Here is a 25,500-nt window from a genome sequence, read left to right as displayed (position 1 = left end):
CCTTATGACCTAGTTCCTCCGCGATGTACCTCTGCATCTGCATTAATCCAACCTGAGAATGTCCGTAAAATTGGGCAGGTACGACTCCACATTGATGATCATGAGGAAGTCGACAGTAACAAAGCGTCTCAGGTATGAATGATGGGGTGGCGATTGCAGGTAAGTTTGTATTGCAAGTCCGGCTCTTGTGAACCATCCCTGACCCTCGACAGACATGTAAAACACGCGACGTACGATGTACGAGAATACGACTACTTACTTGGCACCATCTTGGCACGTCCCCAGAACCTTTTCGCATAACTACCAACTCCAGCGTTCAAATTTCACTTTTGAGCTGATCAGCGTTTGTCTAATAGCAACAATGAACTCTTTGCCTCGCTGATCTCAGTGATCTGCATCAAGCCATCGCAGAGTCCACTATCTTCCGGTGCAACCGGTCTCTCAGTCCTACATGTCCGATGTCAGGGAGCGACAGACGGAAGTCAAACTACCCTCACTGACACGTGTCCACAAATTGAAAGTCTCTGGGGGATATTTGTAGCTCGCGAATGCGTGCAGAGAACCAGCTCTACCTGCCGAGATGCCGCAATATTCTCACAACGATATTTATAACCTCATGTAGCAGCTCACCTCACCACGACAACCGCACATGCACAGTCTCTCCTCGCAAAGGATTTTTGGTAACCTCGTGCCTCGATCAGCCGCGCTTAATACCATCTTGCCGACCTCCATCTCAAAGTGCGGATTAACCACCAGCTGTACCTGTTTGAATGTTTGCGCCATCAGGCCGTCAGGAACCTCCGTATGATCGATACCTGCAATAAATGAAATCGTAGGCGACCCAGTATGCTTTCAAGTGATCATCAAAGTCTCGCACAGTCCTTTATATCCCTGGATTTACCGATATATCCGCATCACGTCGGCCCCAGTAGACCTTATAAACCAAGTGTCGGTAAAGTAGCGCATACCATCCATCTCCCCAACATGGCTGCTTTGGTTCAACTAATTGGGTGGTTCTTCCTATCTCTTTCTTTTATTCTCGTCAACGGTGACCCGACCGCCACCCTACCTTACGGTACTTTCCAAGGATATTATTCCGGAAACCTGTCTCTCTTTTTAGGTGTCCCGTTTGCCAGTCCACCGTACGTACTGTGTCGTTTTCTAGTGAATTAAAAACCTCTTTCTTACCCTCCAATTATAGGCTTGGTTCCCTTCGATTCGCCCCACCTCAAGCTCCAGTAGAGGTCGACGGGATCCAAAATGCTACAAGTTTCGGGGCCGCTTGTCCCCAACAGCAAAGCTCCATACCGGATGTCCTTCCATTCGAGATCTCTATGGGGTCCCCCTCCAACGTATCGGAGGATTGTGAGCCATTTATAGTTTTTTAATACCCCCTCTCTGATATTCTGCTCAGGTCTGACTCTGAACGTTTGGGCACCAATAACAAATGCCTCTGAACCACTTCCTGTTGCCATGGTACGTATTCTCACTACTCCCGCTTGCCTTCGTAGCTCACTACGTTATCGTAGTGGATTTATGGAGGTAGGCACCCTTTGCCAGACGCCTAGTCTTTTGTAATCTAGTCGGCAGGCGGTTTCGAGACTGGGTATACGGAGGCCTACGATGCATCCGATCTAGTGGAGCGATCTCTAATCTTGAACGAACCTGTTGTCTTTGTTTCAGCAAATTATCGCGTCAACGGTAATTCCTTATTTATTAACACCGCAACGCCAGTTGTTCTTATCTGTATACGAAAGCTTTTGGCTTTTTGGGCGGCAAAGAAGTCCAGGATGCAGGTTTATCTAATATTGGTCTACGAGACCGTAAGTAATGATTCTATTCAACATCTTAAAAATCTACTGATACACGGATAGAACGATTCGCGATGCAGTGGATACAATCATACATCTCCATATTTGGTGGGGATCCGACTCGCGTTACACTGTACGTGCTATTCCTATCTCACTCGCTCTCCATCTCAATGTTTGCTACGTCATAGTTGGGGAGAAAGCGCCGGAGCCATCAGCGTCGGTCTCCATCTCCTTTACAATGGCGGAACAACTGATGGCCTATTCAGAGGAGTATTTATGGTACGACTATATTTTCTCTCGGGTTTCACTCCGTTTCTAAGTAATACATAGCAATCAGGCGCTCCTTGGACTACGAGGAATATATCCTATGGCCAACCTACTTTCGATCGCATTGCACATGAAACAGGGTGTAATACATCCGAGTCTGTTATCGACTGTCTTCGCGACGTTCCTTATGATACCCTCTTGGCGGCGATAAACACCCTTCCTTCGGTTTTCGAATACACAAGTTTGAATCTCGCTTTTCAACCCTACAACGACGGTTTGATTCTGGACCAAAATGCCCAGAAGGCTGTACAACAGGGACAATTCGCCCATGTTGGTAGTTACCCCGTTGATGGCGATCCTGTCTACTAATCAATGATGGCAGGTTCCATTTGTGACCGGGAGCTGCGCAGATGAGGGAACTTTTTTCTCCTTAGGAAGCACTAATATCACGCGCGTTTATCTCCTGCCTTTACCTGACAGAAATCTCATGCTGATGCTAACAGGACCGACCCCGAATTCTCCGACTACGTAAACACGATGTGCGCTGTTCATATTCTCCGCCGCAAAATATCTAACCTGAAACGGGTCTAGGTACTTTCCCGAATTAACTTCCAGACGCATGAACGATGTTAGCTCCGCCTATCCAGACGATCCTGCAGAGGTGAACGTCCGCCATCATCGGTGTACCTGAACTACTAACCTCATTTCATTATGGAAAGGGCTCTCCTTTTGGTACCGGTAACAATTATACTTTAACGTGAGTTCCTGGTGATTCCGTGGACTTTTGACGCTAATTCAGACTAGCCCGGAGTACAAACGAATCGCAGCGTTCAATGGCGACTACTCATTCCAGGCACCACGCCGGCACTTTCTAAACGTAGCATCGCAAACGCAGCCGGCTTGGGCATACCGTAAGTCATTTTATTCTCAGATTCACTATATCCGGTAATGAGCATCACAGTGTATTCAAGGGGAAATACGACCGCCTATGTTGGTGCATATCACGGGTCAGATCTGACTGAATTCTTCAGCTTCGGCGGATCCGCATCTAACAATGATTTCATTGGTACTGATGCTCTAGGTGGATTCATCCATCAAATGTTACATCATATTCTCAACTGACCCTGTCTTTGTCCAGTCAATTTCGCAACAAACCTGGACCCAAACTACTCCCCTAACACCACGGGCCAAGGAATTAGCTTGCTGGAGACGACCTCATGGTCAGAATGGACATCAGCGCAGCGAATGGCGGAGTTCACTGATTCATCTCCGCTGTTGACATTCACGACCGACACATATCGCGCCACTGCCATGCAGGTGCTCACAAACCTCTCCTTACAAGTATGATGTTTTGTGCCATCTGCTCGGTCGTTCGCCATAGCAAACCCCTCCTTTACCGCTACTACTCGGGATCGTGTAAATCTGTCGGTCGTTGCAAGTGCCTATTTGCAAAATATTCAAACAAATCTAGCATAGCCCCAGAAATACGGAATACATAATGCGACAAGTAACAATACAACGGATTATTGCGTGTGTATCAGAAGTGGCTCGTCCAATGAGAACCGTTTAGGCATCAGAGTGACCATCCTGTGCTGTTGAATGGCTTTACCATTCGACCCGAAGTACCGCCCACTTTCGAAATTCCAGCAATCATTGGCGCGGACCCAGTTTGCAATACCGTCGAGGTAAAGAGACGCGATGTTATCTATGCCGGGTCCCCATGTCGGTTTTTCCTGCCACAACCTTAGAAACCTGGTCTTGATCGACCGATGAAGATCTTCCACCCATAACAATGCACTATCGAGATCACATTTCTGCTCATCCATGACGCACACAAGGATGTTATGGGGGTATTCCTCCGAAGCCTGCTCCTTATTATACGAAGCAAGATCCTGAAGACTGTAAGTGTTGTAGCTATATCCAAACCAGAAGGCCTCACGTTGTCAATGATTATCAGCTCACCACCTAAGCGCCCCAGTTCGACAACGGTTGGATGATGAAACACCTCGTCAGGCAAGTCATAGCCGAGCTCTAGTACCGCATACGACGGGTCGGTGCCAATGGTAAGTTGTCGGATTTCAAAGTAATCTTCGACATTCCGGGTATAGCACTGATGACGATCCTCTGCCTGTGCCACTACAGAATCCATGTAACGTCCAAAAGTCTCAACGATGCGTTTCTGAGAAGTGATACTTGATGTTTTGATGCCAAGAGCCCAGAACCTATCATCGGGAGTTGAAATTAGAGAGCAAGATCAAAACCCATGAAACCTTACTGCTGTGCAACAACTCCGAGAACAACTTCATCGTTGGGTCGTGGTTTGAAAGGGTCTCTAAGCGCGTCCTTCACAATTTCGGCATATTGACGGACGACTTCTGGAGTTGCGTTATCCGTGTACTCGTCGAAAACAAAAAACAAGTTCATCAAGTCGCATCCAGTGCGCAGTTGTTCTACGCGGAAGTCATTCCGGGAATACATGTCAAGCACGACGCCACGTACCTTTGGTTGCCGTTGTGTATGCTAATGAAGCTAATAAACCTGGTCAGAGTCAGATAAGTCAATGCAGGTCGATTTTGAACAGAAGGCGCTATTACTGAAGTTACAGCGATCAAATGCACTGGAAGAACGTCAGCTCTTACAACTCAAGAATATTATACTAGAGGTCTACCGTTGAGCTTCTGGTGTAAACGCGTTGAAAGAGCGAAACCATGCTTCCGATTCTGCCTTCACTTCTTCATAATAGGGATTGATTTTGCGAGGCCAAGGCCAGTCTGCCACTGTTTCTGGGAGGCGAAACGTGACAATGCCAGATTCCATGACCATGTTGCGAGGAGAAATCGGAGAAATACAGGCTGCTCTTGACAAAGAAAAGCCGCTCTTCCACAGACATATTTATACCTCGGAGCGGACTTCAAAGGCTATGGTATCTGCGAGAACACAGGAAGTTCGATTGCGCTGGCCGACCTGGAGTGGGATGGTAACTCACATGTGGCTTACTCTGTGATAACAACCCGGCGGATGTTTTAGTGCACGGTTCTGTTCCGAGCTGTTTAATCAAGGGCGCCCAGAGCTGTAAGTTTTGCATTTTCCCTTTCTTCTTGAGCAATGTGCGTCTCGCACAGCATAATTGCGACCACAAAGCTGTAGAACGTCGGGTTTCGATTAAGAAAGCCAACTCCATCAGCCGCAAGCTATAGCTATTGGTTTACAATTTGAATGACAGGACAGGATGCTGGACATTCCCCGCCCTGGAAACATATGGAGTATTGGAAATGTCTAGGCGGTACGCGGGTTTAGCTGGGCTCACCGGCAGTTCGATCGAAGATATCGATATCAAAGTGATATCAATCCATACTGGTACTTTTGTTCATCGTCCTACCTGTCGCACGTTGTCAACCCTTACAGACCCTGACGAAACAAACAAACCAGGGTCCGTTCCAAGCCGGGAAATCAAATATATACATAGATTGCGCCGTCAGATCGATGAACGATCTTCGGGCGGGAGCTGGCTTACTGAGCTAGCTCTGCTTCAGAAACGGCAATGGCGAAGGATATAGACCAGTCTCTGTCGATTTCCAAAATGAAGCAAACACCAGAATGGTGCTGTAACGGATTGAAACCCGGAAGGATATTGACATCATCATTCCGACGAAGACGTAGGTTTGTTTTATTTTTCTATGACTTCCTGCCTGTCGGCGTTACTGCTCTTTTTTTTTTTAAGAGGTCCATAAGATGATGCAATTTTCTTTTCCTTCCTCTCTATATTCTCTGCTTAAGGCTTAAACGTGTCGGAGTAGTAAGTACTTCCACTGTCCAGAACACGATACTGGTATATACGATAGCTCGTTTTTGTCCATGCAGTCATGCTCTGAACAGACCGTTTTCTTCCCTCAGCAAAGGTCTCGTGGAGGACTCTTATTCAACCGTATTAATTTGGTTAGTCAATATTGGCAAGCAGCGGAGTTCACAATTGGGCTTTGATGAGTGACGGTACATCTGGAAATCGAGGTTCAAATTTGCACTCGAAATGAGCTGGGCGGCTGTTCAAACCCACATGAATAACCACCTCCACAGGATCGTACAGTAATTCGCTACTCACACGATAAGCCCAGTGTTCACGAATTCGTCTTTGGGTGGCTTCTCCGAAGTAGAAATAATATCGAAGGACCACAGGATTATGGCAATGTTGATGAATAATGAATCTTTAGCGACAAATCGTCCAATACATAGCCTATGAAAAGTCGATGAGTGAGGATTTGTCCACACAAACTAGAATCGAGAATATGTTACCGGTTGCCGAAACCCCAACTTCCGTGCCCTTCCCCTTTGGTATTTTGGAAGGTTCGAAGAATCGTCCCGCTTGGGTCGAGATGACGACTCGGATTGAATTCATCAGCGTCGGGGCCGTAAACTGACTTATCTCTGTTCATCGCCCTACAGAAAATTGAACGCAGGTACCACAGAATAGAAGACAGTATTACCAAACATTGGGAAGGACAATCGTATCCTTTGGTATATACCAGCCGTTATAGTAGTCGTCCTATATTGCGAGAGGATGAATGGGCTGAGGGCACTACCAATCACCATTACAAAGACTTACCTCCATGGTACGATGAGGGCTACTTATTGGGCTTACAGGGTTCCAACGAAGGGTCTCGCGAATGATAGCTTGAACAAATGGTAATTGGTCCATGTCAGAAAAGGTCGGTAGACGATCTCTCCCTACCACGGCGTCGATTTCTTCATGAGCACGTTTCTGCACGTCGGTGTGGATAGTCATTGCGAGAACGAACCATGTAAGAGTACCGGATGTCTAATGCACCGTCAAACATGCTGTTTAATTGGCCATAACTGTTGAATCACCGTTTCGGTACCTGCGGCACTAAATTAAGGCAAGGGTAATTAAGGTTTCAAGGATCAACTGGACGGCACTTACTACATTGTTCCTGAGAGCCAGGAGGACTCTAACCGGCTTAGATCGTGGTTTTTACTGTGCTCCGTGACTAAAGTCGCCGCAAAACTACTCTGACTGTCCCCTTCGGCCTAAGTGGATAATCTAAGGTGCAATGGTCGAGATGAAGTGAAAAGTTAACTTACGATCAGATTTTCCACATTTCCATAAAGACTTTGAAACATCTTTGAATCTTCACGGAAGTAATATTCAGCTTCACGCCGCCATGGTGTCATGAAACTTGGAAGATGTTTCATCCACGGAAAGAAATCTACAAGATGAGCACCTGGATATGTAGCCGTGACTAGACGTTCAACAAATTGGTTGATCTGTGGCAAGGCGGCAAAGGCGTTTGATCGTCCAGCAGAGAGCCCATATGTAAGTGTATAGACTAGGAGAGCCGCGGACCTAAAATCTGTTATATCGCTCAATCCAAAGCCACACAGAAAGACAACATACTCTCGAAACAAATGACTCCAGTTATCAGGTTTTGCAATTATAGCCTCAGCGAGCATTAAAGCTTCGCGGACCTGAACCGGTTGTAGTTCTTGTGCAGTCTTCTTAGAAAGACCTTCTGCTGCGGCCCTTCTCATTTTGCGCCACCTACGAAGATGTTAACAAACCGCAAACTGCAGAAGAGCTAATGACTGACTTGTCTCCGACTCTGGCCAGAACCATGACCAGGCCACCGCATAGGACGTCTGAGCCAACGTAGGCGTCGGGCCTATCTGAATATATTCGAGCTCGTTTGTCTAGTAAGTCTGAAGCTACTTCATGACTGTTAATAACGATGATATCCTTCCCGAAGACTGATATATAAATGAGAGGTCCTAAGTTGCCAAGTTTCAACAAAACGAAACGTTCGATCCAGAAATCACGTACCGTAAGTCGACTGTAAATCCCGAAAGGTAACCCAGAGAGAATTTGATAGCTGCTTCACGTTTCCTAAGAACGGAATCCCTGGCGGTCCTGGTGGTAGGGAATGACGAGAAAGTCGGCCCAGGAGAGATTTCACCAGTGCGAAAATTAGAAGAATTGATGCAAAGAGCACTCCTGGTGACAGACTCCAATGTAACGTAGTGAGCCAGGACATAGTAGTTTGGCAGATTCTGTACCAAGACTGTGTCTGTAGTTGTAGGATGGGTAATGACGTTATTATACATCGCATTCTTCCGATTGCAGTTCTGATCCGTCGTACAGCTGTTATTACTCAGAAACCTGAGTAGCGAAAAGGGCTGAAAAAGGTCAATTCAAAGATGCATAGAGGCGATTCCGAAATTCGAAGGACCCTGTTCCGAAATGAACTGGAGTCGAACCAGCTGGGGAATCATGCATCAATCGGACCACATTTCCGTTGTCAACAACAGCAGGGCTACTACGGGGCCCAGAATAATGACAGGGTTGACTTACCTAATGAAAGCTGTTGCATCACAAATGGGAACGAAACGCACCCATATTCTGGGGATCGACGAATGACATGAATCACCAGTTTCCTGATGAAGAATGGGCTGGGCATCATGCATCATGATACTCAGGGCAACCTAAGCAAAAAAGCCGAAAAAGAACGCGAACTTGCCGGAGCGTGCCGCTGTCACTAGTGGCGGACTTTTTTTTTTTTTCAAAATCAAGGGGGAGATTTCGTAAAAGACGCTAAGCGACCCAGCGTAGCACGGCAGCTATCGGATTTGCTGATGTCGAATTCAAATATAAATATCTAATAACTCTAAAATAATCATATATATCATGCCAACCCAGTATACAAAGCCGTGAATACTATACAACATTGTTCGAAGTATACGTTGTTACATCATTTAAACGTCGCTGGGTAGTTTGTACGGAGCTGCCGAGTCAGCACTGCGCCTGTGTTCAGCGAACACCATTTCCTGCTCCGTTGAAAGGATGAGGGTATCAGAAATTTCCCCGCCAGAATGGATCTTGCCGGAACGAATTTTATGTCTATCGAAGCTTCCGTCTCCTTCAGACGATTTTGACATGCGGGATAATGGATACGCAAAGGAGAGATTCTTCGAGACACCATGAATCATCCCAAGCCCAACCCGCGCAATGATGAGAAGCGGTGTCATAACCTAGGGTCATTGAAGATAAAGACGACTAAATGGGAGACAGTACAAGGAACTCACAGCCAACTGAGTAGATATATCGATGCCATTCAAAGCGAGCACACTTCCACGAACGTATAAAATGAGCATAACGAGAGTTACAGCTGCAAACATGGCACCGGACTCGACGATAGTCAAGATCGTCGACAGATACCTGTTCGTATGTGAATGACTGCCAACTTGTCGCCCCATAAACCATAGCCGGAAAGCAATGGCCGCTGTTACGCAGACATTCACCACAAGATCTAGAGACCAGCCAACCGGCCCTATATGTTTGATTCTGGGAGAGTTGATATCCACTGCTGGTTGAGCAATCAAACCGGTGGCGGCGTATGCGGTTCCTGCTCATCAAGATTAGATGATTGGATGGTGCTTTGATTAAGAGCTACTGACCCATATGTGCAAGTTCGACAATAATCTATGGAGAGAACAGATGTGAGAAGACCTCGAATAGAGCCGGACAAGACATACCGGAAGTACTACAACTTTCCAGTTGTAACCCCAGACCACGTACAGACGCCAAATCTAGAATCATTCGTCGTTTAGCAGGCGCAAGGGTTGGATAGTGAATGTTGATACCAAGATCATATCCTGAAGGAAGACCTAATGCTTAAATCAGTCAAGAACCGTATAAATCTGCACCGAGGGCTATGACTCACACTTGTATCGTATAGAACAGTTTTTGCGACAGCAATTCCACGTGCATTGTTAGACCAATAAAGTATCGTGTATGTGGGGTCGGCAGGTTGAGGGACGTCAATGAAGGCCTCCAGCAATTCTCTCAAAGACAGAGATACATGTGCAGTAGCAAACAGGAATAGGGCAGTCGATGTGATGGCTAACAATCTGGGAACAGGTGATGCATTACTGAGATACACTTTGATCTTGAGATGAGCTTACCTCGGAGAATGGTGCTTTCGTATGAGAACGAACATTGCACCTATGAAGATGATAGCGCTTTGCATTTGAAGGTAAGAACCTGGACCCGTAGCGCGAAGTAAACGCACTCACTTCATTCCTGTTTGGCCATTTGTGAGTAGAAAGCGTGAACTGGGAGCCGAGATGTAATCATACCCCATAGACATGTCTCTATCCAGATGCCAATAAGCGCATTCTTGTCAAGGCGCGGAAGCGCCATTTCCGAAGCCATGGGTGCGAGAGCGAGCGGCGAAACGTTGGCCAATTTCAAGTGCACCCGCTTATGTAGGCGGAATTCCGCATCAGACAATGATGTCCAAGCGTGGCTCAAAATCAAGGGCAAACTCAATCATCTCCATCTTGATGACGACCGTGCTCAACACCGAATTTAAGTTCCGTTTTCGCCATTTGTATGGAGGACCTTTACGATCGTGCCGAACGTCGCCGATCAGGCGCCCCAGCGGGACCAGGCTTTCAGCCGCAACATATGCGATCGTAACCAGTGCCTAGGTCCTGGCCTAAAGATGGTACCAGATCTCCTTAGGATCTAAACCACAAATATCAAGGATAGCTGGTTCCACAGAACAATTGAACAAGGAGGAAAACGGCAAAAACGACAAAATAAGGGCGGTGGAGGTCAGATGGTTAAACATTGCAGTCAAGTTGTAATGCCGGCATGTGCTATAAATTTATCTTGACTGATCAACGGAATGCAACACATGTGCGCCACAGGTCCCATCTTATCTCGTGTTGTTACAAGCTAACATGAGAAACAATGTGGAGGAATTGCTTGATGGCGGGCATAGCAAAAGGCTTTCGATACGGGTAAACAGTGTGCCAACAATCAGGACAGTTCAGGAGGCGCGACGTACCGGAGAGGAATGATAACTGGTAGCGGGGTGCTAGGCGATCACATGTGGCTGGAAACGAATAAAGGCCGTCTTATGATACGGAGGACCCACGCAAGTAATGCTCTAGACTTCACCGGACCGTGTTAAGGAATAATCTATCCTCCGACGCAGCCGGCACCCGACCCAAGAAATTCTGCTCTTCACAGCACCGAACTGTCCACTGCGCCGGGTTTCATGGCAGAGGAAAGCAGTAGTCAAAATTTCGTTATACTAGGAAGATCAAATGTGACTTCTTGATGGAGTCTTGTGGATAATCCTCAAGATGGTGGCGAAACTGTTCGACGAAACATTCAAGAGACTGAACAAACGACTGAAGCCTGGAGTACCTCGTCCAGTAACCCCGTTGATAGACGTTTGAACTCGTGCGTTTTGTGGCGGCAGGTAACTAAGAACCGGGGCCCTTGGTACTCCTTTCGATCCCCACTGTCACTGCATTTCCGGAAGCATGCGATCTTGTTTTAAGACGGAAAAAAATTGTGCTTGATTCCTACTTCGACATGCGACATGACCCCGAGCTCCAAGTGGCGAATGTCTGCGTTGTCAGTGAGTCATATACTTATTTCCGTGAGTATCCGAATCCCTTTGAATCGGGGAAGAAAAGGCGCATAGAAGGAGCTTGGCAACATTCGACGTTCGAAAACTGAAGCGATCGGCATTTGCCGCTGGCTGCTCAAAGCTTCAAAGCCCCCTCCCCTCCCGGCCTGGCAACGGCCTTCACAATTTTCCTGTTACTTCCTTCCTTCCTTCCTTCTTGTTCATGTCTGAGATTGAAATAATATTGTTTTCTTCAGCAGAAGCTCCGATTTTTGAGGAAATTATTAATTATATACGTATGCCAGCTATCTCACATCTAATTCACCGTATTTCAATTTTACGACACTGCACCTGTTTCGGAGTCGTTTATATAAGTCTATTTTATCTCTAAGATTGGTTTTGCTCTAAATGTTTCAAATCAGAACCAGCATCCTCAAGTGACCCTCGGCGTACTATGCGCGGCCTCCAGCAATGTGAAACAATCCACACTAAAAACCACAATCCTGAGTCGTTGAGGGATCAAAAACCCTGTCGTTGTCTCTGGCAGCGTTTGGTTGGAGGACAACTCTAGAGGCGGTTCGCAAGCCGGCTTACGTCCAGAGGCGGTAGCTAAATCTTGAAATATCGAATAGGCACCTCTAGGTGACCTAGTCCACTTCTCGTGTAACAAATGTCGCTGCGATTCGCTGCAATTCTACTTTATCTGTTTTCCCGTTTCTTGGTGGATGAACTAATTACTAAGTTGCTCTGGATATGCCAATATGAAGAGGACAAACCTTGTTAAAGGAAGGCACTTGAGAGGGAAAATCTTGGAAGGAACAGCATAACTGGGATGTATGCGCGTGACCGCCTCTCGAATAATACTTGGATCCACCGTCTCTGGTGAATAGAAAGACCATAGCTCGCCCTCGATCAGCAAAGAGCACGCGCTTGAAACTTCAGAGCAGCGAAGTATCGTTGCGGTCACCCCATCAAGTTCAACACGAAAGCCCTTGATTTAACATGAGATTTTCTAGTTGGTTAAAATTGGAAGCCAACCAACTTTGATTTTGACTTGGTCGTCGAGGCGACCCAGAGGTTCAATTTGACCATCTTCACGCAACCTCCCTAGATCTCCAGTGTTGTACATCCACCTGGAAGATAGATGTAAGTTTTGCTTTGAATTCAATCCATAAGAATTACCTTGATTCGTCTCGATATGGATCCGGAACGTATTTTATGGCGGTCAGTGCGGATCTTTTCAGGTAACCTTGAGTAACTCCGTGGCCACCACTCCAAATTATGCCTGTTGCACCTACTGGAACCGGCCGTAAGTCGTCATCAAGTATATAGATAGAGTTGTTCGGGGTTGGGAATCCTACTGAAAGGGGGGCTCCTGGTACATGCTTGCGCATGGTGTTTACGATAGTGACCTTTAGAATTCACTAATCAAATTGACGTCTTGCTGAATGTCCAAGAGATACCTCACCTCAGTAGGACCGTAAGCATTATAGAACGTTGCTCGCTTTGCCCATCTATCCGCAAGGAGCTGAGAGCATGGTTCACCGGCAGTAGCAATGACTTTTGACATTGGGATAATCCACAGGATCGTGTGAAGCTAGAATCGACGGAGTCGCAATTATTACATCAACCTTCTTCATCACAGAAATCCAGTCTGTGCGTTGCGGTCCGCGCAGGTAGAGCGTTCCGCCATTGGTGAGGCATCCCAGCGTTTCCCAGGCGCACATGTCGAACGCAATGTTCAACAGTTGAGACACTTTAGTACCTCGGCCAATACTTAAATTTCCGGGAGATAGGGATAACACTTGTTCGGACCTCCCGTTAATTGTTGTTTAGTACTAAAAAGAAACACACACAATTCGTGACATTGGAATGATTGACGACGACTCCCTTCGGCTCTCCTGTCGTACCTATACTAGGTCGTGAGTCAATGCTATGGCAGGTAAAATCCTTGAAGCTTACCCGAAGTGTAAATAATATATGCCTTGTCAGAGCCTCGACCCTTCCAGGGTGGTTGGAGTTCAATGGCACCTTCGTCCAATAGCTCCAGAACGTCCTCTATGCAGAGGCTCTGAGGCGGTAACAGGCCATTACGAGACGCGAAAACCCTTGAATATAGAGTAAAGGATGGTTCCGCATCGGCAAGGATGCCTCGAAGAGTATCGTCGGTAATGAGCTGTCCGTCCAATGGAACATAAGCAGCACCAGCGCGAAGAACACCGAAGATAGCGACTATGTGAGGAATAGAACGCTCTCCGATGAGGCACACAAGTGATCTGGGAGAAACTCCCCTGGTTCGCAGGAAGGATGATACACGTAATGAGAGTCTGTCGAGTTGCTGGTAAGTTAAGAAATTTCCAACATGATCGACAATGGCAGGATCGGAAGGGAAGGATTTAGATATAGCTTCGAAAGCGTCATGAATGCAGGCATGTTTGACGAGAGTAGTGGTGCCAAAGCTGATGCTCAGCTTCGGGTCATACCTCTTCTGGAAGTCATATCCACCGAAGAGGGTCGACCAAGGGCATGGAATTTCCCACGCGGTTAGAAATGGAGCAACCGCTGTGAACAAATTCTTGAAAAACGCGAATACGCAAAGCATCGGCGAGTGGGGCGTTGCTCGAGAACCACGAATGACCGGCATATTGCAGTGAAGTATATGATTGGTATATGATAAATTTAAATAAGACCGCTTCACCTTTCTGATGCACATGTAGAACTTGATGCTGTTCCATACTAACGCACAGCAAGGACACAGACTCTGTTCCCGCATTAGACGGGTTTGATAAAAAATGACGGAATAATATATCCATCTTATGTGGCACAGAAGATGGAATATTCTTGTCGTTTAGAACTGGCACCCGACGCGTGCATTATAATATCGGTTCGGGACAAAGACCTGGACCATGTTAGGTCAAGTCGTGTCTGGGTACAATTCATCGATCGCGACGCCACGGCCCGCCTGGTAAAGGAAGTTGATGATTAGCATCGAATGGGGGATTCTCTTCTGGTTCCGCTGATTGTGAGGATGGAAGACTCCAGAGTCCAAGTAGACTATAATCAGCTTCCTGATGGTACCTTCAGAAGCATGACTAGCGGGGCTTATAGGCCAGAAGATGTGCCAATTGAACTCAGGAACAATTGAGCCACACCAGCTCTATGAGCGCCGGAGCTGGTACGAGTGTCCGTGAACACTAATGTTGGTCGATCACGCACGCCAAGATCAGACCGATATTACACGATCCAAGGTGAATAATTATGATTTGACTCGTCGCCCAGTTTCCACATGTGTCCGAGCACTACGGCAGTAAAGTAAGAGCCTGTCGGCGAATCTCGTCGACATATTTCTGTAAATATTCTCGATCCCAAATATCATTGGCCTAAGATGACCGATCGTCAGGCATTTGAAACGTAAGCAAAGGACGATTCCTACCTCCACTTGGATTACTATCTCCGACTTCATAGTCCACGCATGGGTAAGCCTGGATTGTATTCATTCAATGCCCTTGGAGATGAACGTAGAAGAGGCACGTACGGATTGGGCATTGTTAACCGATGGCCAAAAGCCATGTCATGCATCTTGATTAGCGCCGCTTGCTTCGAATCACCATTAGGATATAAAGTAGTTGGTGTGACAGCATCCACGACGCCAAGATTAGTATTAGTCGTTGCCAATGGGTTATGAGTAATTCCTGGCTTTCGCGGAGGGCTCAAAGTCATCAGGGCGGCCGAAAGATGCGGAAGATGCGGATTGGTCAGGAAAAAGTTCCATTGATCTTTGAGCGACCGCATGATAAAGCTAAGCTGTTCTCTGCCCGGTGACAGGGAGGAAAATGAAGAATAATCGATGCGAAGGGGGACGAGAGTCATTTGTGAGATGAATCTATCTTTCGCCTGCATCTCAGGAGTTAGCCAAGATTGCAAAGAGATGCTGTACACGTTTATTTTTGAAAATTTCGAGGATGCAGTGAAAGCGAAGAACGTACATGCTAATAGGGAAGGATATATTCGCTTGCGGTGCTTCTTCGTCCGTGACTGGGTTCAAGACAAAGATGGCAAGTATTTGGGCGGCTCCGAAAAGATGAGTAACGGTGCATCCCAGCGCCTTGACCTCCTTCAGTAAATCGCGAGCCAATTCAGGCTTTATCGTATTGTGAACACGGATGGAGAGTCCCGATCGTGCCATCTCCGTACGCTGGGCGACAAGGGAGTGGGAAACCTAGGAAACAATATATGAGCAACACACGACGAAACGAAACGACGCTTATACCGGTCTGTGTTCGTGAGCTTCCTTGATCTTTCCAAGTAGCTCGAATCCTGCAGCGTCAACATTCAGACGCGGTCCACCTGTCGACGTAACAGGTCCTGGCGGAAGGTTGGCCCACTCCGTGCCCCAGGCAGCCGACATAATATTACTAGAGCTATCAGATACCATGGCTTCAAAAAGTATCTTGAACGCGTTGAAAGTGGGCCGGGCATCCATAATAGTATGACTGCCGTGCATGAACAATCCGTAGGAGCTAGGTCGATCTTCTAGACGGAACATTATGCACTTCATGATATCTTCCTTGCCTGGAGTCTCTAGCTTGCGCTGATTGACCATGGCAATGAAATCGTCGGTGTCCATTGGTTCATCGAGTATTTCGACTGAGCGTTCCACCCATTCCATGACAGCTTGAGCATCTTTGGCCGGACGGTAGACCCAGGACCGTAGCTCAGGATCGTAAATGCCTGCTTCTAGAGATGCTGCGATATTAGGACAAAGGAACCTGAAGCCGAGCGCTTAGGGACTTTGACGGAATCACATTCTTTAGAAGTACCTCAGTTTGGCCCATGCAAATCGCAGACGCTGTATGCAACTCTTGCAGAGAGAGTGGAGTTTCGAATGTGAATCCCATACAACATTCGGCCAGCCTACAACGTTTCGTAAGATTTCATGGGTAAGGATATTCTCCAGTCTTACCCATCGTAAAAACGACCAAACTGGTCATTCATTAACTCGGAACCCAGAAGAGGTCTGAAATAAAAGGATCAGAATGGTAACAACCAGTAACGGATTGGCAGGCTAACCTAGTATATACAATACCAGAGTCCCTCTGGACAGTAGTCCACGCCGGTTCATTAACAACGACGTTCATCATGAAAGAAAGACAAGAATTCGGGCTGCGGCTCCGCCGAGGACAGCCATATTACCTGGCATGTGGGGTCCTTGAGGGCCCTTGCCACCTCTTGCCACAGCCATGGTTTAGTCCATAATTGTTCACAACCCGGGTGAGCTCGTGGTGGTTCAGTTCCAAGTTTATCCGCTGATGACAAAGCTACCCGATCGATCTGGAAAACTGTGCGGAAAATCAGTGGAAAACTGGATTGATGGCTTACGCGGTCGGCGAGATGGCTGATGGGAAAAGCTGCATACAAGGGAGACGAACTCCCGTTCTGATTCTATTCTCGCAGCATCCACCACCATGGCGTTCGCTTTTCGTCGTCAGCCTCTGAAAGCTATCTATCTGACAGGCAGGGTCATCGTTTTGCTCTTCGTGCAGGTACCCTTTCTGGTCCGTGCTGTATGCAATTCCTGCTGCCAGGCCTCGTCTATCGTGGTCCCTATCGAGATGCCTCATTGTTTCGATATACCGTGTTTTCGTCAATGTCATGTACAGCACGACGCTTATGGCGTCCGACCCGCCGGAGAAATTCTCCAAAGAGGCTGAGAAAGTGGGCTTTGTTTGGGTAGACCCAGCACCGGAACTGTTGAGCGGCGAAGTGAAGACCTTGGCCGAAAAGAACAATGTCGCAGCTGAAAAGACGTCGGGTTTCTGGTATGGACCGAGAGGGTTCCGATGGCAAGTTTGGCGAACCGGCACTTGCGGAACGAAAAGGTCATCTATCATTTCCATGGTTCGTCTGTTTGTCCCCATATGAACTAGCATTCCCTGATTCAACATTTTTGTAGGGGGCGGATTTGTTGTACGTTTGTTTAGATGTCCGGATATTGCCTGTAGCTAACATGCAAAATGTTTTTAGATGGGCACCGCACATCCATCGAATGGGTCCATGACTACTTTGGCAAACGGCCTTCTAGAGCATTTCCCCGCCAATACTCGCCTTTTTGCCCTCGAATATCGCCTCTCCTCCCATGAGCCATTTGCGGTTGCGAATCCTTTCCCCGCCGCGCTCCTTGACGCTTTAGCCGGATACAAGTACCTCGTTGAATCTCTGCGATATGATCCTAAAAATATCATTATAGGTGGTGATTCAGCAGGCGGGACTCTTGCCTTCTGGTTAGCTCGATACTTGGCCATCAGTAATCTTCCTAATCTGCCTAACGCTGGCGGACTACTTCTCCTCTCCCCCACCGTCGACTGGGCAAACACTTACACGGACCGTGAGTCCTCTATGCACAAACACTCCTCCACCGATTTTGTCTATACCATTCTCATATGCGGATACACTCTCCGCGCGCTTATGGGAAATTTACCATTGCCGGATGCACCTTCGAACGTTTGGATTGCTCCGGGATCGAAGCAAAATGATGCACCAGGTTTGTTTACTGGTCTGCCAAAGACTGTCATTGTGGCCGGCGGCGCAGAACAAACGCTGGATGCTATGGTGGTCCTACGAGATAGGTTGGAGAGGGACTTGGGGAAAGACAATGTGAAATACATCGAGAAACCTGATGCGACTCACGATTACCTCACTGCGTCGTGGCATGAACCTGAGAGAACAGAAACCTTGGTTGAGCTGGGAGAATGGGCTAATGATAGAATTTGGTCTACTTGCCTGAACACAACAGATTTTTCATCGTAGTACTTGGGATAAAGAATCGGCTGCTGATTGTTTGTATACCTTGTTACGATGTACATTAACATATATATTTTTTGTTGCCTAGCGCTGTACATGTTTGTCGACTCTGCGTTTATGTATGCCTCTTGTTGCACAAGCAGATAATTATCCTTCGCTGTTTGGATGCCATCCGACCAGCTCCTAGAAGATGGATCAGGTATGAAAGGATCTTTAAAGAGCTTCACTGGGTGGTCCTTGTCAGACTGTTTACACGAATGGGATCAGACAGCATCTCATGCAGGTGTTCATTGAGGCCTCGAAGAGTTCGTTCAATCACCGAAGAATGAGGTGAGAGATATGAGTGTCGTCAGTAAACCTCATTAAACTGAAGCCGGCGCAGATAATCGGGAGAGAACCGTAAAACATCGTAAGAGGAATGCAGAGTTCGATGGACAAGCAATGCCTTGCAGGTCCTCGTGGAAAGCAGTGTCATCTAGGATTGTATGCTTGCACGTTCTTTGGCTGTGGAAGCGTCGTTGTTGATGCAACTGGGGTCGCTGTCCCTGTGTCAGGCTTGCGTGCTTTGCGAAGCTATAGCTCCTGACTCAACTGCTTTCGTATGATGACTCCGTCAAGTCGAAGACTTCGTTATAGAGACTTGAACGATGGTGATGGCAAGCGCTGAGAGTGTTCAGATGGATTCTCGCATGCTTAGTCAGCAAGCACCTTGCGGCCCGTCGGTTGCCGGATAGTGTCAACCATGCCTTTGTCTTCCCAAACACCTCATCGAACGCCGCTTCGTCGGATATCTCAAGGATCTCTTTTTCGTCTTTCACGGTCAGGCGCGAATCCAGATACCCCTCATGGCCTGGGATTTCTCGAGCCAGCTATGGCAGAGTTCATCGACGAAACAGAGGCCTTGCAGAACAACGTCGAAGGCCTAAAGCATCTCAGCGACTCCCTTGCAACGTTTAACGAATCATTTGCTAGCTTGCTATACGTGATGGACATGAATGCGCTGAACAACAGACTGGCCACAGGCGCGTCTTTACATCTCGCAGGACTGACCAAGGATTGATGGTCCTTTAGGCTCCCAACCGACGCGTCTTTTCTAATCGCCAGGAGAAGAGCAGGTGAGAATTGGCTCCTTGTATTTTCATCAAAAATCTCATTGCTTTATTCAGAGGAAGACGCGCTCGCTGCGCTTCAGGCTGCAGAGGGCCAAACGAAAATTGGAAACAATGGCCGGCCCCTCAAACCCTGCGGACAAGACGACAGCGACGGTAACAGAGATGGAAACGACATACATGACTGCCGGTAACACCACAAAATCTTCAGCACCTCAGAAGAAGAAAGGGAAGAAGCCGAAACTGACAACAAAAGAGAAGAAGGAACGCAGCGTTCGTCGTTTTTGGTATTCCTCTTCATCACCTACGGACTCATTGCCTCATTGTGTAGTTGGAGATTGAAAAAATTATATCATGCCTGCCACTTGAATTCCGTGGAAGTGATCCTACACTTCGTCGTAATATGGAAATGGTCATAGAGGGCATGATAGATTCGCCTAATCAAGTTGCCAAGCGTACGCATCTTCCTGTTCAGTTGATTCTCGCTCTGATAACGTGTGACCAGTGACCGACCTGATACTACCTGATCTTCCGCAGGCGCGAGTGAACAAGTGTCTTATAGCGTTAGTGAACAGAAAGATCGTACGAAAGGACAACAGTACAGTAAGGTCATTTTTTTGTATCAGCCGTTCGAAGCTGACACGTCACAAGGGGGTGGTCCTCTACCACTGGCAAGGGTTGCAATGATTGAGCGTTACCCACTTCCGTTCTGTCGGCCTTGTACATTAGATGCCCGCTGTATGATATTGGCTGAACGTGATGATAAAGCACACGAAATGTCACTCTGAGCAACCACCATTAGAGTGCGTATGGTACGCTGCTTTGACCAACCCCGCCACTTCGGTAGTTGCCACGCTCCCATCCAATGATGTAGCAAGCCCACGCTGGATTCGCCGCAAGACCTAGATGCAAGTTGGGCTTGTACCACGAGCTCTTCATTCACCCCCGTGAGCCTTGTCAAGCATATGCGACGTGTACGGTTTGCATAAAGAAGCTATGGAGAGTTGCTCTCCTACCGCTAAGCGACTTGTTGATCATATTCAGAGAAGACAGCGTGTAGTTTCTAGACAATAAAAACTTTGATCAATTAAGTTGTAATGTAGTAGGCTATCTGGTCAAAGAATAGTACAGAGTTACGTTGTTCGGTAGTATATGGTAGATGCGGGATGAACTTGCATCTATACTGGGACCTTGAACCCTTTCTCTTTCCATGAGTTCTCTATGCGGACAAGACTGTCAACCGTGTCCAGAACAGTCTCCCTCCACGGAATGAACGATTCCGCCTTTAAACCAAGCACATTTTCAATACTTCTCCAATCCGTCGGGAGCGCGTACGAAGGCCATTCCGGTGCTTGAGCAGCATCTGTTAGACGGTCCTTAAGCTCCGGGCGCTCTTTGGCGATGATCTCAAGAGCGTCCTTATATGAAGACTGGAATGGGGAGACAATAGCAAACCGCTTTCGCCCAACTTCTGCTGAAGGTCGAGACTTCAAGGCAAGGACATGAGCCCTGGCAGAGTCGCGGACATCGATAGCGCCTGGGGCACCAGGGAACTCGGTGTTCCCGGGTTGAAGGAACGCATAGATACTCGCATTCGTAGAAAAGGCACTGAGATCGGGCTCGGGGACGAGGTGTTCAAAGCCAGCAGCGAAAGGCCCATAATTGAAAGGAGGTCCAACTGTGCAAAGAGAGGCAGTGTAAGTTTGAGCAAAACGAGCTAAATGGATGCGAGCATACCGAGTGTCACATCTATCTCTGGATGCTTCTCAGCGAATTCAACCACTGCCAGGTCTGCATATTTCTTCTGGGCTATGTAGATAGGAAATGGTTGTCCTGAGGCTATAGCCTGCTCTTTGGTAATAGGATTCCAATCTGGAATTACCGTAATGAGTAAGATTTGGATGGAATACTGAGGGAAGACTTGCCGTTGGCGCCGAATGGTCCTTGAGGGAAGGGATGTGTCACGACAGAGCCGGTAATAACGATTTTGTGGACCTGTGCTTGGACGGCTTCTCGTAAAATGTGAAGAGATCCTTCGACGCTGCTCTACGAGTCAAGATATCCCTGTTAGCCGGCGAATGACATGACGGTAGAGGAATCTTACCTTGAAGGCTGTTTCTGGATCGACTCGCCCTGGAAGAGGAGCTGCAGCATGGATTATTCCATCAACACCTTACAGAAGAAATGTGAGCTCGATGCAGTACACCGTGAGTTGACGTCGAGCTTTCTTACCTTTAAAATAGTGACTCAAGTCACTGGATGCGATGTCGGGGACCTCAACGACTTCGAATCTATCGTTACTGTAGTTGGCGGAGAGAGCCCTCTTCAAAAGTTCGATTTTCTTTCCTCGGGCGGCATTAGAATGAAATATCGTCAGTGCTGGTTTCGTATCGCACATGGATAAAACGCACGCTCGAACGGAGTACCCGGAGTCTAGTAATTGGGTCAAAATGTGGAAGCCGATGAAGCCTGAGCCTCCGGTGACCTGAAAGAAGAGCGGGTGAGCAGCAAGAAGAGAGACAAGTCCATGACATGCTCACAAAGATTGAACCAGAGTTTGAGTTGCTGGGTGACATTCGTGGTATTTTGTATGTATTGGTACGATTGGATTATTCAGTGCAAGGTGAGAAAGCAGCTGGGGTGAAGTGAATGCAGATGCCATCTCTCAGAGTGTTGGACAGTTTTATAGGTTAACGGTTGCATATCAAAGGTAGAGAAAAGCTGGATGACTGACATATCTGTCCGAATATTTCAGATCTGGGAAACCATTATTGATTAGCTTCTTACGCATTCTAATCAGTGAAGGGCTGATCAATCATTGATCACCGAATTGGCTTTGTAATAACTTTGTAAAGTAGCTGTAAAGAACCTAGGGTCCCAAAATTCGGGTTTATGTCTGGCTGAGGCATCACCGGAGCATAATAGTAATCAAAAAAAGTTATGGAGCCAAATTTCATAAAGGTGGGATGTCGCCAGAAGCAAACTTGATTTCGCCGTTGGACTGGGCTCTGCCGAACAGTGCCGACTCCACACACGTGGTTACACGGGATTCGGCGAAAGAACTCGATTCGTCACGGGAGAGTTGTGGTCGAAAATACCGTCTTCTACATCTCACGACGACCGAGGGCGAGTCCTTAGACCAGCTCTGGGCAATCCAATCGCTACATGTATATCCACTTTCATAACCTTCTGTCGGACTACTCCAGGTAACGCTTCCACATCTTTCCATGCTTGCCGCTGTCTGTGTGACGAATTCCCCCGATTCTGTACACTACTTGCGAGGATCCATCTACAGTCTACTTCTTCCTGAAAGGTATTGCCTTGCGACAAGCGGATGAATCGAGGTCCGGAGAAGCACCAAATAATCGAGACCAAGTCCAAGTCTCAACATCGTGGGGAATAGACCGACGTCGACGAGTTACCGAGTATTCCCGGATTCCCGATGACGTCAAAACTATCTCGTTTACACCTCTACGATGATCCGAGGAAGGGCTATCTATTGTCCTTCTCAACCGCGGTGAGGCCTGTGGCCCTGCCTCGAACTCTGATGATGACAGAGACCCTGGGGATGGACTTGTATAAATCCTCTGTGAAGCTCCATCTGACCCACTGCATTTACACTGCGCTACTAACTCACCTCTCTTACGACCTCTATACGACAAACTAATGTCCCACACCTTTGCTATCCACCGAGTCCTGGCTTACACTTGGCTGGTAAGCTAGGACAGGTTCTTACTGAATGACGCCTGACTGAAGACTTTGTTATGTAGTGGACCGTCGCCTGTCATACTTCTCGGGCTTACTGGTTACAGAGTTCATGTAACCGAGGGCTACGAAGATAACTTTTATGGTCAGTAGTGACTTGCCATACTGTCACGTTTAATATCCTGACGGCATCCGACAGAACCCATCATCGTTGAATTACTGGTCTCTGCCTGCCTCGCAATCATATGGGCTCCCATCGCGTACGTATTTTATCCTCTTCGGCTTTTCCCATAGAGCTCACCTGTGCGACAGTGGATGTCTCGTTCTCCGAAATCACAACGCCTCAAAGTGCAGCCCACAGTTTCTCTCAGAGATGGTCGGAAACTTCGTCTTATGGGTCATGTGGCTAGTAGGTGCCGTCGATACCACTGTAAGTACACAGACCTTAATCTCGCAACCTACCCGTGCTCAGGTTTTGTTTACATTAGAACCGTATCATTCCGGGCAAGAACTGGTGTGGTCCGGGCAAGCAATGCAGAATCTTGACCGCAATTCTAGCATTCTCCTGGATTGGCTGGTCCTTCTTGACCATCATCGGTGCCATGAGCTTGATGTACTGCGTGTACCAATCTGCACAACCTGCGCCTATCAAGGAAAAACCTTCCAACGCATAAATAGTTAATTCGAAAACGACGATTTGTGACGAAAAGGCCCACGACAAGTTCTAATGACCCTTCTCCATCAAGTCTCGAGGCTCCCGCTGTACTTTATAATGATTGTTGTAATAGTAGTGTAGTTTGTACCATTACTCGGCTCAAATACTATCTTTTTCTTTTGAATTGCTTTGATATGCTGATGAATTCAATGAGGTCATTTTCTTCGACTCGCCGGATACACGTGGAGTTCTGGATAACCCTTAATTTCTTTCCTTCCAAGTATCGAGAGCTCGGAATGTGTAAAATCCCTCATAACGCCGGAACTTCAGAACTCCGAGTCATCATTGCTTTGTAGTAATTGTACGGCGTGGCACACAATGATGTATCGAGTCATTCTTCTTCGACAGTCAACGTGTCAAGTTCAATTCCATGATCACTATAACTTTCGTGCGTCTTTTATTGCTATTGTTTGCCATGTCGCTGACACTGAGATAGATCAGACATGGTCAGAGCGAAGACAATCCGGTAAGGAATTTTGTCCGACTCGATACATATACTCAATATTCTTTGAGGTCAGAGAGGAATATGGGCCGGATGGAAAGATGCACCACTTTCTGAACTAGGCACGTCTGAATCTGTAGCTTCCTGAACGAATATTAAATCCTCCACCTTATTGTAGGCATAAGAGTGGGTGTTCCGAGTCAATATGACCCCGTCCGATAAATATGAACGCCGTTTTATAGCAGGCAAAGGCTCTCAGTGACCACCTCACAACTACGAAGATCGATCTCATATACTCGTCCCCCCTCATGCGCGCTCGTCAGACTGGTGAAGCCGTCCAAAGCGGTCAACTCATCCCGCCCATATTGATCACGAATCCTCATCTCCGAGAACAACATTGGGGCATTGCAGAAGGGCATCCGTATTGTAATCATGCCCCACATAACATGACTCATGAAGAGGCTTTCAAGGCTGGCATATTTCCAAGAACCGCTCATCTTGACGACGACGGGAAGTTTCCCGGAGGAGAGAGTAGAAATGAATTGGCAGCTCGAGCAGATATCGCAATCAAAGAGTGCATACTGCCGAATCTCACCGAAGAGAATTTTGGGAATGGTCTTCATATTGCTTTTACGAGTCATGGGTTATGCATAGGCCAGCTCATTGCCGCCCTCTTGCGATATGACGCTTCGGCCGACGAGGATGTATCCTACGAGGGCTTGAGAAACACCGCATGGACACGAGTAGAGGTTTCTTTAGATGTGGGTCTTTATTGGAGCAATGTCATCATTGTGAATCGACGTCTGATTCCTTGATAGTTAAACTCCGGTGACCCCGGGGATATGCGCACTGCTCTAAGGGTCGACGTGACACACGTAGACGCGAAGGAGCACCTGAAACTCTTGGTCTGTCCTCAATGTGATTGTCTGTTGTATGATCTGCTGACGACGTGAATGGTACAGGATTAGTCTATGAAAGATGTTCCGATTGACGATGTCAGGAAAAAGGAGGCAGCTGAGTTTCTGAGTGGGGGAGCGATGCAAAGTAAGTGTTAGAAACGTTCTAGAAGTATGAGGTTGGTGCTCGTAGATGGATATAACATCTAAATGTCTTAGAATGACTTCAAATAGACACCGACAATGAGATACTTGTCGATCGGCTCCTTGCATCGATCCATCATCGTCATCATATACATGAAAACTTGGTTCAACGTCAT

General features: G+C 47.3%; 11 protein-coding genes across 11 annotated transcripts; 5 read left to right on the top strand and 6 right to left on the bottom strand.

Moving 5' to 3' along the window:
- The first annotated feature begins 572 nt into the window (after positions 1 to 572).
- On the top strand, positions 573 to 3,513 carry EV420DRAFT_767163 (sterol esterase). Its single transcript, XM_060483404.1, has 16 exons — positions 573 to 1,142; positions 1,202 to 1,365; positions 1,415 to 1,476; positions 1,530 to 1,542; positions 1,591 to 1,701; positions 1,758 to 1,823; positions 1,875 to 1,944; positions 2,000 to 2,090; positions 2,142 to 2,408; positions 2,461 to 2,528; positions 2,582 to 2,617; positions 2,670 to 2,739; positions 2,798 to 2,835; positions 2,883 to 2,989; positions 3,040 to 3,159; positions 3,217 to 3,513. The coding sequence occupies exons 1-16, from the start codon at positions 847 to 849 to the stop codon at positions 3,423 to 3,425; spliced, it is 1,788 nt and encodes a 595-aa protein (XP_060327135.1). The 5' UTR covers positions 573 to 846; the 3' UTR covers positions 3,426 to 3,513.
- Positions 3,401 to 5,097, bottom strand: EV420DRAFT_767656 (terpenoid synthase). Its single transcript, XM_060483405.1, has 6 exons — positions 4,747 to 5,097; positions 4,673 to 4,695; positions 4,578 to 4,616; positions 4,354 to 4,528; positions 4,018 to 4,300; positions 3,401 to 3,970 (listed from the first exon to the last, which is right to left on the bottom strand). The coding sequence occupies exons 1-6, from the start codon at positions 4,899 to 4,901 to the stop codon at positions 3,602 to 3,604; spliced, it is 1,044 nt and encodes a 347-aa protein (XP_060327134.1). The 5' UTR covers positions 4,902 to 5,097; the 3' UTR covers positions 3,401 to 3,601.
- A 945-nt stretch (positions 5,098 to 6,042) lies between these two features.
- Positions 6,043 to 8,122, bottom strand: EV420DRAFT_1275023 (cytochrome P450; the record flags this gene model as incomplete). The annotated part of the gene is made up of 11 exons (XM_060467880.1): positions 6,043 to 6,118; positions 6,178 to 6,309; positions 6,369 to 6,512; positions 6,560 to 6,618; positions 6,679 to 6,891; positions 6,942 to 6,960; positions 7,018 to 7,121; positions 7,176 to 7,437; positions 7,489 to 7,632; positions 7,682 to 7,859; positions 7,912 to 8,122. 11 exons carry the CDS (start codon positions 8,120 to 8,122, stop codon positions 6,043 to 6,045), a joined length of 1,542 nt encoding a protein of 513 aa, XP_060327133.1.
- Positions 8,123 to 8,668: 546 nt separating this feature from the next.
- Positions 8,669 to 10,299, bottom strand: EV420DRAFT_1766917 (uncharacterized protein; the record flags this gene model as incomplete). Its single annotated transcript, XM_060480899.1, has 9 exons — positions 8,669 to 9,116; positions 9,171 to 9,490; positions 9,543 to 9,567; positions 9,621 to 9,674; positions 9,729 to 9,752; positions 9,809 to 9,995; positions 10,050 to 10,106; positions 10,161 to 10,167; positions 10,224 to 10,299. 9 exons carry the CDS (start codon positions 10,297 to 10,299, stop codon positions 8,841 to 8,843), a joined length of 1,026 nt encoding a protein of 341 aa, XP_060327132.1. The 3' UTR covers positions 8,669 to 8,840.
- A 1,860-nt stretch (positions 10,300 to 12,159) lies between these two features.
- On the bottom strand, positions 12,160 to 14,156 carry EV420DRAFT_1622085 (AMP-binding protein; the record flags this gene model as incomplete). The annotated part of the gene is made up of 10 exons (XM_060475774.1): positions 12,160 to 12,229; positions 12,289 to 12,503; positions 12,555 to 12,645; positions 12,695 to 12,924; positions 12,981 to 13,040; positions 13,081 to 13,316; positions 13,369 to 13,422; positions 13,475 to 13,850; positions 13,875 to 13,971; positions 13,996 to 14,156. The coding sequence occupies 10 exons, from the start codon at positions 14,154 to 14,156 to the stop codon at positions 12,160 to 12,162; spliced, it is 1,590 nt and encodes a 529-aa protein (XP_060327131.1).
- A 655-nt stretch (positions 14,157 to 14,811) lies between these two features.
- Positions 14,812 to 16,650, bottom strand: EV420DRAFT_1646835 (uncharacterized protein; the record flags this gene model as incomplete). The annotated part of the gene is made up of 8 exons (XM_060477961.1): positions 14,812 to 14,892; positions 14,946 to 14,994; positions 15,048 to 15,443; positions 15,499 to 15,731; positions 15,783 to 16,281; positions 16,361 to 16,426; positions 16,476 to 16,529; positions 16,583 to 16,650. The coding sequence occupies 8 exons, from the start codon at positions 16,648 to 16,650 to the stop codon at positions 14,812 to 14,814; spliced, it is 1,446 nt and encodes a 481-aa protein (XP_060327130.1).
- Positions 16,651 to 17,164: 514 nt separating this feature from the next.
- Positions 17,165 to 18,571, top strand: EV420DRAFT_1707026 (alpha/beta-hydrolase; the record flags this gene model as incomplete). The annotated part of the gene is made up of 3 exons (XM_060479560.1): positions 17,165 to 17,414; positions 17,466 to 17,479; positions 17,537 to 18,571. The coding sequence occupies 3 exons, from the start codon at positions 17,165 to 17,167 to the stop codon at positions 18,317 to 18,319; spliced, it is 1,047 nt and encodes a 348-aa protein (XP_060327129.1). The 3' UTR covers positions 18,320 to 18,571.
- A 490-nt stretch (positions 18,572 to 19,061) lies between these two features.
- EV420DRAFT_1707018 (uncharacterized protein) lies at positions 19,062 to 20,318 on the top strand (the record flags this gene model as incomplete). The annotated part of the gene is made up of 6 exons (XM_060479559.1): positions 19,062 to 19,339; positions 19,385 to 19,445; positions 19,486 to 19,695; positions 19,754 to 19,877; positions 19,928 to 20,025; positions 20,074 to 20,318. Coding segments are annotated over 6 exons (807 nt in total), but the record flags the coding sequence as incomplete, so codon positions are not given.
- Positions 20,319 to 20,485: 167 nt separating this feature from the next.
- On the bottom strand, positions 20,486 to 22,211 carry EV420DRAFT_766693 (uncharacterized protein). The gene is made up of 7 exons (XM_060483402.1): positions 22,210 to 22,211; positions 21,963 to 22,160; positions 21,655 to 21,907; positions 21,527 to 21,594; positions 21,348 to 21,468; positions 21,160 to 21,294; positions 20,486 to 21,100 (listed from the first exon to the last, which is right to left on the bottom strand). Exons 2-7 carry the CDS (start codon positions 21,996 to 21,998, stop codon positions 20,601 to 20,603), a joined length of 1,113 nt encoding a protein of 370 aa, XP_060327127.1. The 5' UTR covers positions 21,999 to 22,160; positions 22,210 to 22,211; the 3' UTR covers positions 20,486 to 20,600.
- An 877-nt stretch (positions 22,212 to 23,088) lies between these two features.
- EV420DRAFT_1707012 (uncharacterized protein) lies at positions 23,089 to 23,835 on the top strand (the record flags this gene model as incomplete). The annotated part of the gene is made up of 5 exons (XM_060479558.1): positions 23,089 to 23,136; positions 23,179 to 23,272; positions 23,327 to 23,387; positions 23,440 to 23,557; positions 23,616 to 23,835. The coding sequence occupies 5 exons, from the start codon at positions 23,089 to 23,091 to the stop codon at positions 23,799 to 23,801; spliced, it is 507 nt and encodes a 168-aa protein (XP_060327126.1). The 3' UTR covers positions 23,802 to 23,835.
- Positions 23,836 to 24,183: 348 nt separating this feature from the next.
- On the top strand, positions 24,184 to 25,273 carry EV420DRAFT_1564341 (phosphoglycerate mutase). Its single transcript, XM_060473974.1, has 6 exons — positions 24,184 to 24,230; positions 24,279 to 24,308; positions 24,361 to 24,406; positions 24,463 to 24,470; positions 24,530 to 25,045; positions 25,103 to 25,273. The coding sequence occupies exons 1-6, from the start codon at positions 24,213 to 24,215 to the stop codon at positions 25,235 to 25,237; spliced, it is 753 nt and encodes a 250-aa protein (XP_060327125.1). The 5' UTR covers positions 24,184 to 24,212; the 3' UTR covers positions 25,238 to 25,273.
- The last annotated feature ends 227 nt before the right edge of the window (positions 25,274 to 25,500 follow it).

The sequence above is a fragment of the Desarmillaria tabescens genome (assembly GCF_030435595.1).
Source record: "Desarmillaria tabescens strain CCBAS 213 chromosome Unknown EV420scaffold_37, whole genome shotgun sequence".
Taxonomy (NCBI): domain Eukaryota; kingdom Fungi; phylum Basidiomycota; class Agaricomycetes; order Agaricales; family Physalacriaceae; genus Desarmillaria; species Desarmillaria tabescens.
Note: the sequence above shows the minus strand (reverse complement) of the source record. Positions and strands in the feature narration are given on the sequence as shown.

Excerpts from the sequence above, each read along its gene's own strand:
- EV420DRAFT_767163 (XM_060483404.1), top strand. The coding sequence starts at position 847 with ATGCTTTCAAGTGATCATCAAAGTCTCGCACAGTCCTTTATATCCCTG. Across the intron at positions 1,702-1,757 it reads AGCAAATTATCGCGTCAACG|CTTTTGGCTTTTTGGGCGGC; the intron begins GTAATTCCTTAT and ends TGTATACGAAAG. Across the intron at positions 2,740-2,797 it reads ATCCAGACGATCCTGCAGAG|GGCTCTCCTTTTGGTACCGG; the intron begins GTGAACGTCCGC and ends CATTATGGAAAG.
- EV420DRAFT_767656 (XM_060483405.1), bottom strand. The coding sequence starts at position 4,901 with ATGGTCATGGAATCTGGCATTGTCACGTTTCGCCTCCCAGAAACAGTG. Across the intron at positions 4,617-4,672 it reads ATTTGATCGCTGTAACTTCA|GTTTATTAGCTTCATTAGCA; the intron begins GTAATAGCGCCT and ends GACTCTGACCAG. Across the intron at positions 4,301-4,353 it reads CTCGGAGTTGTTGCACAGCA|GTTCTGGGCTCTTGGCATCA; the intron begins GTAAGGTTTCAT and ends TCCCGATGATAG.
- EV420DRAFT_766693 (XM_060483402.1), bottom strand. The coding sequence starts at position 21,998 with ATGTCACCCAGCAACTCAAACTCTGGTTCAATCTTT. Across the intron at positions 21,469-21,526 it reads ATCCAGAAACAGCCTTCAAG|AGCAGCGTCGAAGGATCTCT; the intron begins GTAAGATTCCTC and ends CTTGACTCGTAG. Across the intron at positions 21,101-21,159 it reads AGAGATAGATGTGACACTCG|TTGGACCTCCTTTCAATTAT; the intron begins GTATGCTCGCAT and ends CTCTTTGCACAG.
- EV420DRAFT_1564341 (XM_060473974.1), top strand. Across the intron at positions 24,309-24,360 it reads GTCAGAGCGAAGACAATCCG|AGAGGAATATGGGCCGGATG; the intron begins GTAAGGAATTTT and ends CTTTGAGGTCAG. Across the intron at positions 25,046-25,102 it reads GAGTAGAGGTTTCTTTAGAT|TTAAACTCCGGTGACCCCGG; the intron begins GTGGGTCTTTAT and ends ATTCCTTGATAG.